Source organism: Macrobrachium rosenbergii, chromosome 21, assembly GCF_040412425.1.
Source record: "Macrobrachium rosenbergii isolate ZJJX-2024 chromosome 21, ASM4041242v1, whole genome shotgun sequence".
NCBI lineage: Eukaryota > Metazoa > Arthropoda > Malacostraca > Decapoda > Palaemonidae > Macrobrachium > Macrobrachium rosenbergii.
The window spans coordinates 55441773-55455917 of NC_089761.1; the positions used below are offsets into that span (position 1 = coordinate 55441773).

Genomic DNA, 14145 nt, shown 5'->3' on the forward strand with positions numbered 1-14145 from the left:
ACTGCTCAGTATTATGCTAAAGGACAGTGCACACTAATATAAGACCATTAAAGTCAAATATGTCCATTAAATTCAAAATGGACGCCAAAAGTAGCCAATTTGAAAAAAAAATGACTAAGCAGATTTAAGGGGTTTTGTTTATATGAAGAAAAAAATATAGGGTAATTAATGATATATTAACTAGATTAACAAATATTGGTCCACATTATGCTTGGGATGTCCCATTATGTTCCGTTATGAAAGCAGTTAATAACTAATATCGTTGACTAATTAGTGAATTCTTGTGAATGTAGACTGTGTGGTTGATGAGGGAAACAATATCTTGAAGGGAATGTTGGGACAAAACGTCGTAGAATATGTCTTTGAAAAGAGAAAGATCAAGGTGTCACCGTGGCTGCTAACACATCTGTGCAAACCCACAACCAGTCTGTATCCATTGAACCACAATTGCTGTTCCAGCGTCTGGTCACAGTAGAATCGCACCTTGAAGACCTGAATGATGCCTTCAGAAATGAACTTTGTAGTTATCCGCCTGCACTTTTTGATACAACAGATGTTCTACTTACAGCTGATAAACCTTCACTTGCTGACGCCATGTGGAAACAACTTCCGGGTACGTCCAAAGCTAGGTTACCAAGTGACGTTCAGCAGTGTGTCCTAGTTGGCCGGGCTCTTTTGCACAGAATTCGATGGAATGTTGGAGAGACCTACGATGACATTTGCAAGGGATACATCCAATATGTTGAACGTAAATATCACCCTGTTATCATAATATTTGATGGTTATGAAAATGGTTCAGCCACCAAAGATGTCACACACACTAAACGAACGGACAGAAACACCAGTGATCCACTATATTTCACAGGAGATATGGTCTGTCCCATGAAGAAAGAAGTCTTTCTTGGAAACAAGGCAAATAAGCAGCGATTTGTCAATCAGCTAAGCAAACACTTTGAGGACCGTGGTATTGAAATAGTACATGCAGAAGCTGATGCAGATGTCCTGATTGTGCAAACTACTGTGGTATCAGCAGCCTCAAGAAAACAGAAAACAGAGTTCTTGTCGGGGATGAAACTGACCTCCTTATGCTACTCTGCAGCCAGTCACCAAAGACTTCTTGTAACATTTTATTTCCGCCCAGAACCTAAGACGAATTCAAAGAGGCCACCAAAATGCTGGAGCATCAAGCTCTTTCAAGCTGCACTCGGAAATGACATATGCGACAGCCTCCTCTTTGCTCATTCCTTACTGGGGTGTGACACCAGTTTAAGACTATTTGGCATTGGTAAGCCAGTCGCCCTGAAGAAACTCAAAACTAGTGAATATTTTAGGCAGCAGGCTTCTTACTTCAACTGTCCACAGGCAACTCAACTTGCTTTTGTGTTGAATGGTAAAGCCGGTGAGACACTGAACACTACGATTGAACCACTTCCATCAGAAGGTTGCATCAAGTGCGACAAGTATACATCCTTGTAGCTTGCCTCCCACATTATCAGCAGCTCAGTACCACAGCCAACATGTTTATCTTCAGGTCCAACAGTGGAGTGGGGTCGATATATGTGCTGAGAATTGGGGATGGAAGACTGTCAATGGGAAGTTGCTGCCCATCCAAACTGATATGAAGTCAGCCCCCGATTATCTTCTGGAAGTAATCAGCTGTGGCTTCAAGACAGGATGTACAGGAAGGAAATGTGGCTGCAGAAAATATGGGCTGCAATACTCCCCAGCATATGTTGAGTGTACAGGTCTTCTTTGCACCAATGTGACTTCCTGATCCAGAAAGTGACATTGATGATGTATAAAATTAATTAAAATCCAAGCCAGCACATCACCCAAATGCAAAATGCAGCCCGTTAAAGGTCCAGTGTCCGATCTTTGTTGGGCTTTTAACTGAAATTTACATTGGCCTATTTGCTATAAACATGAATTTTTAATGCAAATTTATTTATTTATTTGCCATTTTCTTTCCTAAAATGCATCAGAAAAGGATAATCAATGCATAAATCTGGATCAACAAAAAAGTATATCAGAATAACATCCCAATGTACTTGTATAAATACAGTGTGTTATTACATATTTTCACAAAATGTACATTTTGGTGGCCATTTTGAGTTTAAGGGATATACTTGCTCTCAATGGTCTAATGCAGTGGTTCTCAATCTTTTTTTAGTGATGGCATCCTAACTAAAATAATCATCACCGTGGCACCCGTTCTTCACAATCCCACCATAACGCATGAATTAACTTCTTATTTAATGAATAATATTATTATCCATACTCAAACCAAAATCGGCACACCGTACATGCAGAAGAATTAGATAAACATAATTAGATTAGGCACATTGATAATGATTATATGAAGACTTCTGCAAACTTTTTTTTCTTTTTACAAATTTTCACCGGGATAATCTAGCCAAGACAAAAATCATGACGATCTTGCGGCACCCCTAGGCACTGTCTGTGGAACCCCAGAGTGCCACGGCACCCAGTTTGAGAATCACTGATGTGAGTGTGCTCTGGCCTTTAGCATAATACTGAGCAGTATTTGACATATTGCAACACATTTTTCGGTTGTTAAGTGGCATTTTTTTCCATTTTGGCGGCCATCTTGGAAAATAGGCATGTTCCACAGCTTTGATTTTCCGTGATTTTTAGTATGTTATTTTGCACTATATTTTGAGTCATAAAAACTTTTGAATGGTTTCGTTTACAATTAGTGAAAAAGCGATTGTGACAGCTTGTGGCCGCCAAATTTTGCTTGAGGGTGGTCATAGCATTTAACACTGTCTTTTCTCGTTTCCCTAAAAATGTTATTATCGGAATTACAAAAAAATACTTATGGTTATCAGAATGCTTGTTTGAGAAATTTCATGATGTAACAGGTGTTGCTCACTTCTTCAGTTGCACCATCTTTAGTTTTATTTGTTCCGTTAATTTCTCATGGTCCGGAATCTTACACGCACGTTCTCCAGTTTTGGTATTTGGGATATTCTGCTGCTCTCGATGGTCCGTTTGTCAGTTTACAAGCCAATGGTGAAAAATGAGAGTAAAGTTATGGAAGTTATATTTCACTCCTGTTGTAGAAAATATCTAATAGAACTGTAGATATTATAATTTCTCGCTGTATTTTGATAATTCCTTGTCTCAATCTTGGGTGTATGTGGATACTTTTATGTGGAGATTAAGCATGCTGTGACTGTTCAGATTTGAGAAAATTAACCGGTTAAAATGGCCTTCCCTTGTTTCCTGTGTAGTAGACAAGTTTGTCGTCACATAAGAAGTTAAGTCCATTAACATTCTTACACTACCTTAATAATACAACTCTCTCTCTCTCTCTCTCTTTATATATATATATATATATATATATATATATATATATATATATATATATATATATATATATATATATATATATATATATATATATAATGTTTGTGTGTGTGAACAGCTTTGTTTGGGCAGCTATGACCATCTTAGTTTCTTACTAAAAGAGAAAACTGTATTTCTGGTTCTAAAAGTATTTGGGAAAAGCCAGTGAATTCACTGTATGGGGAATAGTAGGAAGGAAGTTGGTGTCTGAGGTATGACAGAGTTTGTTATTCACATGCACGATGACGCAGTTTTCCGTTCAGTTCGTCCTGAACACTTTTCTATATAAATAGGCCATGTTTAGTTTTTGAGTCTGTGTCAGAATTGAAAAGCATTCGCTCTACGTTAACAAGACGATACTTGACGGTTTGGTGTTTGCTATCCAAATAAACCCAAGATTGAGACAAGGTATTATCAAAATACAGCGAGAAATTATAATATCTACAGTTCTATTAGATATTTTCTACAGCAGGAGTGAAATATAACTTCCATAACTGTAGTAAGGTCCGAGTGCTGTACACATTATCAGAGATTTATTTTGTAAAATTAGTGTTGATCAGCTGTGTATTATGCTGCCAACATTTTCACAATTCAGTTTATGAGTTACCCTCGAAGTCTGCATCTTATACAGCATGGCATTGTGAAACTACAAACATGATAGGCTTAGTACTGCATATGCAATGGTGACTCTACCCAAAAAGGTGTTACGCGTTTCATTCATGAGGATCAGCTTGAACGTTATCGTGGTCAGTGGAAGAGATCTTGAACCCATGTCTTTTCCGCACTCACAAAGACTCGCCCAGTCACTATAGGGTACCATTGCAGTATGCGATGCCAACGTTGGACGTGACCTTAAACGAGCAAATACCTAAGGTACTTGAAGGCCTAGAGAGACGAGGAACTTCGCTTGTAGTAAAGTAGTAAGTGCCAAGGTTAAGAAGGCCTTTAAGCATTTTCAGCTTTGAATGAGTTTTGGTAGTAGAGGGTCCCCTCTCCGTCGTAGGAGGGGCGTGGGGCTGTTCTAGGGTAAGCACCGATTACCCCCTCCCGTCCTCCGACCCAAGATATGAGCTGGTAACCGTGACGGCTGACAACATTGAAGGCATCGGACCGGTTCGGTCTTGGATGGCTGAGTATCGACCATGGCCATCCAGGAGAGAAAACCTTCACCCGACACACAAACACACACACACACTATTATATTATATTTGTTTATTTCTTCTTGTTGCTTAGTTTCTCCTATGTTTAAAGAATTAGTATTTAATCATGTAACTTCTTTCGCAAGTTATTTCTTATTGATATTCATCAGACTGAAAATAGTTATATATAATGTTTTGCCTATTTTTTTTTATTGATAGCGGTGCTGATTACGAAATACTCGAAAAGCGTAAATTCCACGCCAGTTATTGCGAAACAGCCATTCAGCGACCGTTGCTGCAATAGTACCATAAGTCTTTTACTGTGAAAAACATCAATCGTAAAAATATGTTGAAGGGAAATTAAGTTATCTATTGAACACTAGAAAGGAAAAGGGAAGCTGTGATTAGGTCAGCGTTGTCATGATTTGGCAATAAACACGAAAGTCGCATTTAGTTTTTATTGGCAGATTAGTGGTTGCGAGAGCCACGCCGTGCCTTCGTGCAAGAGTTACTCTGGGGTAGTGGTAATACTGTATAGCTGCTTTGTCTTTCTCATCCTTGGGAGAACTTCCATTGTTTGTGTGTATGTGCCCGTAACGCATATATATGCGTATGTGTACATTGGTGCATAATGTATTGGGGTCGTACGGACGCGAGTGCGTGTATGCAAGTGATTTGAATGGTCATCTCTTGCCACTCGGGTAAGGAGCCACACCCTTTTCACGAATTTTAAATTCGCTTTCCAGGTTAATGTATTTTAAGATCGACATGAGAATTGCTTTAAAGAGGTCCATTTTTGGGGAAATGGATATTTTACCCATACGAATTTTGCTTCTGATAATTTGATTGAATTAACCATTTTTTAAAATAGGTGGTATTCACTTGAAATATCAACTGGTTCCTAATTAATTTTGGTCATTACCCCACTATGTTGCGTATCGTGCTTAGAGAGAAGCCCAGCACCTTTACGAGTACTGTATACTGTTAACCCGTTAACGTACAATAAATTTAACTTGACGAGATTGGATTGTTTCACAAAATAATTATGGCGTAAATTCATTCATTACAGTTTCTGTAATATTTCTGTATAAAGGTGGATCAGTTCTTAATTCCAGAAGCTCAAGACAATTTTTTTTTTTTTTTTTTTCACAAAAATCTCCCACAGGCTGTCATTAATCTCTGAATGTGGAATTACTCCTGCGGAGCAGTTCACCCCTCGTTGGATGTTACTGAAAATAGCCAACATCAAATAACGTTTTTGTTGCAAAGCGTAAAGAAAAATGTATACAATTAGCATTTGTTTGGGGGTTCCCCGTGCATGCCTGTATGTTTTAAGCTATTTATATGTACAGTAAACATTATACCAAATATATAAAAAAGGAAAATTACGTGTGTAAGATGTAGTTGATTTTTATATGACGCTAAAGCAATAACAATAAGTTTGGTAATTCCTCACATAGTTAAAAGTCCATAGAAGGACTAAGGAATGATAGATCACTGGGCTTTAGCGTTGAGGCAGAATTTGTAGGTATTTTATTTTTTACTTTTCTCTTAATCCCTTTCAAGAGTATTAATGAAATGAGTAACTGTTTCATATTGTGTATGCAAAGCTGTGTATTTTTACAAAAATACCACAACCTTATTGCTATGGAGCTAAAGATGGCCAGTTTTCATGAACCAAATACATTATTAGAAAGAGCGAGAGAGACAGGCCTTGGATTTTAAGTAGGTTGGGGATGAGCTAGTGAGGAGTGATGATAATGTCTGGTGTCAAAATTAACGCATCGAGACTATAAGAAGGGTATAATTAAACGCTTGACGACTTCGTAATCGTAGGGCACCCGGACGATTTGCGTTGGGATAAATCACATTCCTCTTTCTGTTACTCCTCGTTCTGACAATGTAAATGGTTAAGGGGCCACGGTAATGACGAGATTGTAACCTACATTTACTAACCATTTTATCATCTCATTTTAAAGAGGTTAGGGAAAGATTGGTTAACATTTATGTCGTATATAACATGCGGCAACATTCAACATTTTTGCCGAAGTCAACACACTTGTATTTGTACTGTTCAAGCGTACATGATATTTGGTATGTGGAATTGTGTGGGCGGTTTTTACCCTTCCCATTCATTTAAAGTGTTAGTCCAAATTCTTAGCTCTTCAAAATTCAGTATATCTTAAGAAGAAATTATTTTGCTTTTAGTTGTGGTTGATATCCTCTCCTTGAACAATGAATCTTAATTTCCAGGGGCAAGTTCGCGGCTGTGCGTCGGGCCCGCCATCGGGCCACCGGTCAGCTGTTCGCTGCCAAGTACGTCCGTCGACGCCGCCGGAACGTCTCCTTAGAGTGCGAGGCCCGACACGAGGTCGCTGTCCTGCTGCTTGGTTTGAGAGATCCCCACATTGTCCGGCTCCACCACGTTTATGAGACCCGAACAGAGTACATCATCTTGCTCGAATTGTAAGTAGGGGATCAAACTCCTCGGTTTTAACAAAGTTTTCAATTACTTTTTAATACTTCAGATTTGGTCCTACAAACAATAGGAAATCTTTCTAGATGTACACAGATGTAATATGTTTGAGTAAAAGTAATTATGTTTTGTAGATGATTGAAGGATGAGTGGCTAGAAAGAAATAGCCTTATCGATATGGACAACTATTTTGGATTGCAGTTATTGTCCACATCCACCCTAGCTGTGACCTACCATAGTCGGCTAACTACCAACACACTCATAACTTAGGCCAACAAAGATGCAGAACATTTACGCTACAAGAAATTCGACTAAATCAATTCCCTTCACTTAAGTGACTCATGTTTGAAGCGAGGCTGGAACCAACCACACACACACACACACACACACACACACACACACACACACACACACACACACACACACACACACACACACACACACATATATATATAATATATATATAATATAATATATATATATACTTTTTTGCTGTAAGTTGGCCGTTTTTATAAGGCACATAAACACACTTATTTACACGACAAAACCATGAATTGCGAGAGTAGAGAGGAATAGAGTATGTTTACACAGCTTGTATGTGCGTGGATATGGCCGTGAATTAACTAATAAATTGTGACCTGTGTAGGTAAACCAGGAACTAATACTTTGGTCAACTTTAATGGATTTCATAATCCAATTGTATTCAAAGAAGTAATGCAGGTGTAATGCTGTGATCGTACATAAAAGCAGCTCTAATGGATTCACTTCTCGGAAACTTTAACATTGTTGAGTGTATTTTACACTAACAGTAACTTTTTCTCTCAATTCTAGTGATGGGTGAGGTGTTTCTTTAAGATCATTCTTTTAGCCGGGGATCTGGAAATAACAAAATGCTTGCATACACTATTTGAGTTGACATCTCGAATAAGTGAATGACGTAACCAGATTAGGAAGCTTAACTAAGTTTCCTCTGTTTTTTATCAATTTTCTCTTCATAATATAAGTGATTTTTTTGCCCAGATTTGTTAATATAATTGTACATTTAAGTTTTATCATGGCAACTTTTTAAATATGTGCTTAAAAGTGGCAAGACATTAATTTTGCAATTTCGGTAATAAATAATGCCGTGACCAAATTTCTGTTTCCTGTTTCACACATCTTTTATGTAATATCCTGATATATTATATGCATATATTTTATATATATATATATATATATTATATAAATTATATATATATATTACTAAAAAAGTGATAAAGTTAATATATATATATATATATATATATATATATATATATATATATATATATATATATATATACATATATATATACATATACACACACAAGGATGAAATGAGACTTGCGTGGCTTGTTGGCAGAAAAGAGAAATCTTTACACATCTGATGGATGATCACGGCTTGCATTGTTATGCTCTCTCCGTTCATATTATTCCATGAACTTGAGGTAAATGGTCACAGAAACTGACATGAGCATGGCAACGTACATAGCACTTTTGGAAAATCTTCAACTCATTTGTCCTCCCTTCATCAGTTTCGTAAGTCAGTCTCTCTCTCTCTCTCTCATTAATCCATTAACCTCTGATGTTCACTACATTTCATGACCCTCTGAAGGTGCAGGCAACTATACATTAGTCTGTTTTGCCCGGCGTGGATATGTGACTTGACACACATTAATTTCATTTGCTGTAATGAGACAGTTGTAATCAAGGTTTTTCGGCAATTCGTATTCAATATTTATATTTTCCAATTATGCGGTTCGTACCAATAAGACAAGAGGTGGGCTAAACCTTTAGTTTAAGTCGTACTCCTTCACTTTAAAATAAAAAAGATAGCAATCGTATGGCGTTTAAAGTTTAACACCATGAGAGACTATGGAGAAAGTGCCTTATTAATTAGAGTAATGGTTGAAAAAAAAAAAAGATCAGTGTGGGTGGCTTGCATATTCAGTTTCGTAATGGCAGTTGAACTGTTGAAGAAATACTGGGACCTGAACTGCAGTACTCAGTGAAACTTCTGATACTGAAATTGCCTTTATATTGAAAAATTTAGACCTAACGCTTTTAATTTCATTTGCTTTTAATTTTGTTATCAAACCAACAGATTTACATCATCTTTTTGTATAAATGGACGCATATCATGATCCGAGAATGATCTTTCCTCTTATTTTTGCTCTAGCACTAAGTCCATGATAGCTCGAATTCTTTAATATTTTTCGACCCACCAATGTTATTTTATATAAAAGAATTGTAGGGATATCTTTTCAGTATTTTAACCTTCCTTGTGATTTTTTTTTTTTTTTTTTTTTTTTTGCAGTGCTGGAGGTGGAGATCTTCAACGATTGCTTGACGACGCTGTCTCCCTCCCAGAGTGTGACGTCCGCAACATCTTGCAACAAGTACTCCGTGGCCTGTCTTTCCTGCATGCTCACACAATTGCCCATCTTGACATAAAGGTATAGTGCTTTCGGGGGAAGCATTGAAGATACTTTTGAATATAGCTAAACTTCTCTTAATTCAATGTTGTCAAAATCTTGAGTACACGTTACTATTTGTGGTTATGTTACAGAGGTTAACCTCCACAAGGGTTAGTAGAAGAGATACATAAATTGCTTTTTGCTTTTGCTCATAATTTTAGATACATATATTAATATAAGGAAATAACTTTGAAATTTTTCAGCCCCAAAATCTGGTAATGATGGGCCAGACGCCTGAGGCAGGCGTAAAGCTGGTAGACTTTGGGCTCTCCCGAGTCATAGCCCAGGGAACTGAAATCACTCAAATTATGGGAACTCCAGATTATGTTGGTAAGCTAGTAATTATCCCACTTTTTTTTTTTGCCTTGCATTTTTTTTTAGATAATTTTAGTCTTGGTTATATACATATTCCTAAGATTAAATTTTAGAAATGATAGTGTTAAATATAGCACCATCCATTGGCACTGAAAGTACCTTTCCTGCAGTAAGTGTTAGTAACTTTTTGTAAACCTGTTTTTGCCAGTCTTTGAATATTTAATTTTTTTTTATAAGGACATATCAGTCACAGTACAATTTATGTTAGTGATTTCTTTCGGTTTCCTAACTTAATCCCCATAGTTTTTTAGTTCTTATGCAGTTTTCTTATTATTATTAGGTAAACTTCTTGTTTCATGAAGAGGTTATTTTTTTTTTCATCTCCTCTTGGGAAATGTTCAACATCCTGGTAAACCCACGATGTATACATTGCTACAGGGAAAAACAATTAATCCTATGGGATGACTGAGCATATAGAAAAAGTGGTAACAAATATGGTTTTTGTTCCAAGTTAATAGTATAAAGGTGGGATTTGATTGCCAGTTGTAAATTTATATATTGTCACAGTTATATAATATTCTAGACCTTTAAATTGTTACTTGGTTACTGCCATTGCAAACTCAAATGTTATCTTGCTTAATAATGTTTCATTTTGCAGCACCCGAGGTGATTAACTTTGAGCCCATCAGCTTGGCAACAGACTTATGGTAAGTCTCAAGCTTGTAATAGTTTGATTGTATTCTGTCAGCCGCCAGGGTTATTAGTAGATTTCATAGATGTACAGTTGTATTAGACGATAAATTCAGTTTTCATATTTTGCATCGCTAATCATCGTAAGCTAAATCGCATGCTGAACTGTAATAATGGTAATTTAAAACATCCTTGCAAACTCCACATATCTGATACAGAAAAGTAGAATGATAGCCATTCACAGCACTAGACATTCATTATCCGGTATACAAATTAATCAGAACTGGCCATTTGTTGTAAACTTGTTTATACTGTATGTTCTATGTCATCTTGGCAGATATGTCGTGATGTTAGTTTGATCTGGTCTTGCCAATAATATAATTTTAAAAGTTACATTGTTTTTCACATTGGCACTTTATATGCTTAGTAATATTCTTAGTTTTAGAAAGTTTTACATTGTTTTTCACATTGGCACTTTACATGGTTAGTAATATTCTCATGTTTTTTCCACTTGTATTTAAAAATCAGTGAAAGTTCTGTAGGTCTTTATTGTTTTGTAAGATTTTGCACATCACAAGTTACTCAGTAGTGATATGTATACAGTACTAATTAATGATAATATATTACAGTAGTGCATCCTTTTAAAAATGATGACCATTGAAAAGGTTACAGTACAGAGTAACAAAAGATATATTTCAAATAGAATTGTCAAAAACTTTATAAGATGCCTTGTAAGTTTGTTGTCTACTAAATTTTATCAAATCTCTTTCAGGGCAATTGGAGTGTTAACTTATGTGTTCCTCACAGGCTGCACACCCTTCGGTGGGGACACTGATCAAGAAACTTTTGTTAATATTACACAAGCTGAGTTCGACTTTCCTGACGAGTTGTTTGCTGATATTTCAGTTCATGCCAAAGACTTCATCTGTGGCCTTCTTGTCAAGAAACCAAGGTATTTATAGACTTTTAATTATTAATTTTTAACTGGTTAACACTGTACTTGCTATTGTGGTATTTGTATATACAGTAAGCAGTTTTTACTCCTATCGAATGCTATTGTGGTATTTGTATATACAGTAAGCAGTTTTTACTCCTATCGTCTCTGTTCAGGTTTTTGTGCTTGATGTTCTTTTGTGTGAAAACTTGCACGTTGTGGTATGGCCATATGAATTCTTTCTGAGGGAATGTATGGACTTATTTCAGACATCACTAGCTAGCCAGTGACATACAGTATTGTTCATGATTACAAGACAGTTTAATGTAAATAAATATCACTAGCAAGCCAATCCTAGTAGTCATTTTTTCCCCATTATCACAGGGTGAACATTACATAAGACTGGTGCCTTTCAGCAGATATCCAACTAAATTTATATTGTAATTAGTGTTCTTGTATTTATTTCTCCTTTGTGTTATTACTTGTCATTTGAGCATTTTTTTACTACAAAAGTGTGACATCACTAAAAGTCTTCTGACAGCATTGTATCTGATGAGCATTTTTCTGATGAGTGCTGATTTTACTGAAGTTTAGATATATGGTGCAGTAACAGTCTTTTTATTTTATCCCATCATTTTGGTACAGTATGCAGCAAAACTCATGTGACCCGATTTCAGTGATTTTCATTCCAAAGTCACTAACTGGCAACACTTACATTCTTCATATTTCTAATAATGCCAAGTTGCAATGACGAAACATTTTGCAACTTCACTCAAAAAAAGATACAGTTCACTACGCATGGTTTTAAAGTACCAGTGCTCTAATTTTTATGAAAATATCAGCTAGATCATCATACAAACATTAACACAGTAATTTTTAATTATGGTAAATATGAAGACGTAAATACTTTATGAATTTGACTTTTTTAGCCACCATAGTAATGTATTCAATGTAATGAACATATCGGAGATGTTGTGGGCGTGGTCTAACCAGACGTCAACTGTTTAAATGGCTCAGTTTGCATCCCCTTGCAATACCTGTAGGCCAAGTGCACTTCGCATTTCTCGATTATACCATTCTTATTAAGCCTATAGGCCTATGAAGAAAATAATGACATAGGTATACCACTCCAAGACAGTGGAGGAATTTCATAAATCCTGCCTTATGGTCTTATAGACACCCTTTTTTATAAGTTACATAGATTTGACACAACTATATTTAGTTGCTATCTGAAATATAGCCTAGAATGTTATAAAGCCAAGAGCTTAGGCCTAGACTCAAGAGCCATACTATTATTATTATTACAGTATTATTATTATTTATAATATGTTGTTGTTGTCATTCTGCAGAATCTGCACACAATAGGTATGGCTGATAAAGTCCGACCTGATTATAATCTTCCATTCCTAAAGTAAAAGTAAAATAATTAAAAGGTAGAATTAATTATATTTATAATAGTGAAGATTACTCTCCACCTCACTTATTTGTGTATTTATTCATTATTTTTTTCTTCAAACTGAAGAAACCCCTCGGGAGACTAGACCTATGTAACCTTGGCTATAGCCTAAGCCATGACTTGTAATAATTTATTGCAGATATCGAAATCATGACCCTGACTAACATTTATTTGCTTTATATACACAAAACTACAAAAGTGAAAAGAAGTAACAACTTTGAATTCATATCCTAAATGCATGAATTTTTATCATTAGACTATGCTCTGCTTGATTTTTCTTTTTCACTCCCCATTGCAACGTCCTCTTTCACAGTTTCACGATTCACAGGAGTCACGGTGAGCCGAGGGATTCATGCTACAGGAGCTATTTAGTTTTCATTCTGAAATATTGGTGTATCATGAAATATTTTAGTTTTTCACAATCCAATATTTCAGTGATAAAAGATTCTACATAAGAAGTGACCAACTTTTCCTCATACATACACATGTTTACAAAGTAAAATAGAAGATATAATACAAAGTTAAATAGAAGATTTAATACAAAGTAAAATAGAAGATTTAATACAAAGTAAAATAGAAGATTTAATACTAAGTGGCAACCTGAGAACTATGCTTGTCCAGTACAAAAATAAAAAAGTCGCATGAGTTTTGCTGCATACTGTACAAAGGGAAAACTAAGAATTTACTAAAAGCCTTTGTTTTATGTGCCATAATTTAAGCATAACCCCCCCCTTGCAAATGCTCACATTCACATACAATTTCTTTTATCTCTTTGCCTTTACTTAGTATGAAGCTTTATCCATTTTTTTGTGGTTTTCTTGCACTTTTATAGTTTCATAACATTTGTGAGTTTTCCCCCCCCCCGAATAAAGTTTTTTCTCTTTTCACAGACTACTTTTATCCTGGGATTCTGTTATGGCTACTCATTGAATTGTGCTTGGTTACTTATACTTAATTTCCATGTTTCCATTCTCTTAGCAAATGTTATACTTGCTATATGTTCTCTCTGATGACTTTGACAATCATACTGATGTCTGACCATTATAGCAGTTAGTTAGACAGGAATATGAGTAACTTTCTCTTCTTTTGATGAAGTTGACTGGAACTCAAACACCATCTATAGCTGTGTCAGCTGTGAATTGTTGGTTCAACAGCAACTCTGAAGATATGGAAAGAAATCACTTCTTTTGATAAAATAATTGATCAGAATAACACTCACAGTGAAAAGATTAACAGACCACTGTGGTACAATCTCCCAGAGAGGTGGTCTA

The 14145-nt window shown here is 35.9% G+C and overlaps 1 protein-coding gene across 1 annotated transcript in view; it reads left to right on the forward strand.

Moving 5' to 3' along the window:
* Positions 1 to 14145, forward strand: part of LOC136850204 (uncharacterized) — a 193950-nt gene that overhangs the window by 176215 nt on the left and 3590 nt on the right. The window contains exons 2-6 of the mRNA XM_067123843.1: positions 6762 to 6974; positions 9320 to 9458; positions 9683 to 9809; positions 10453 to 10501; positions 11257 to 11436. Coding sequence (XP_066979944.1) covers positions 6762 to 6974; positions 9320 to 9458; positions 9683 to 9809; positions 10453 to 10501; positions 11257 to 11436 — 708 coding nt within the window. The remainder of the gene's footprint in view (positions 1 to 6761; positions 6975 to 9319; positions 9459 to 9682; positions 9810 to 10452; positions 10502 to 11256; positions 11437 to 14145) is intronic.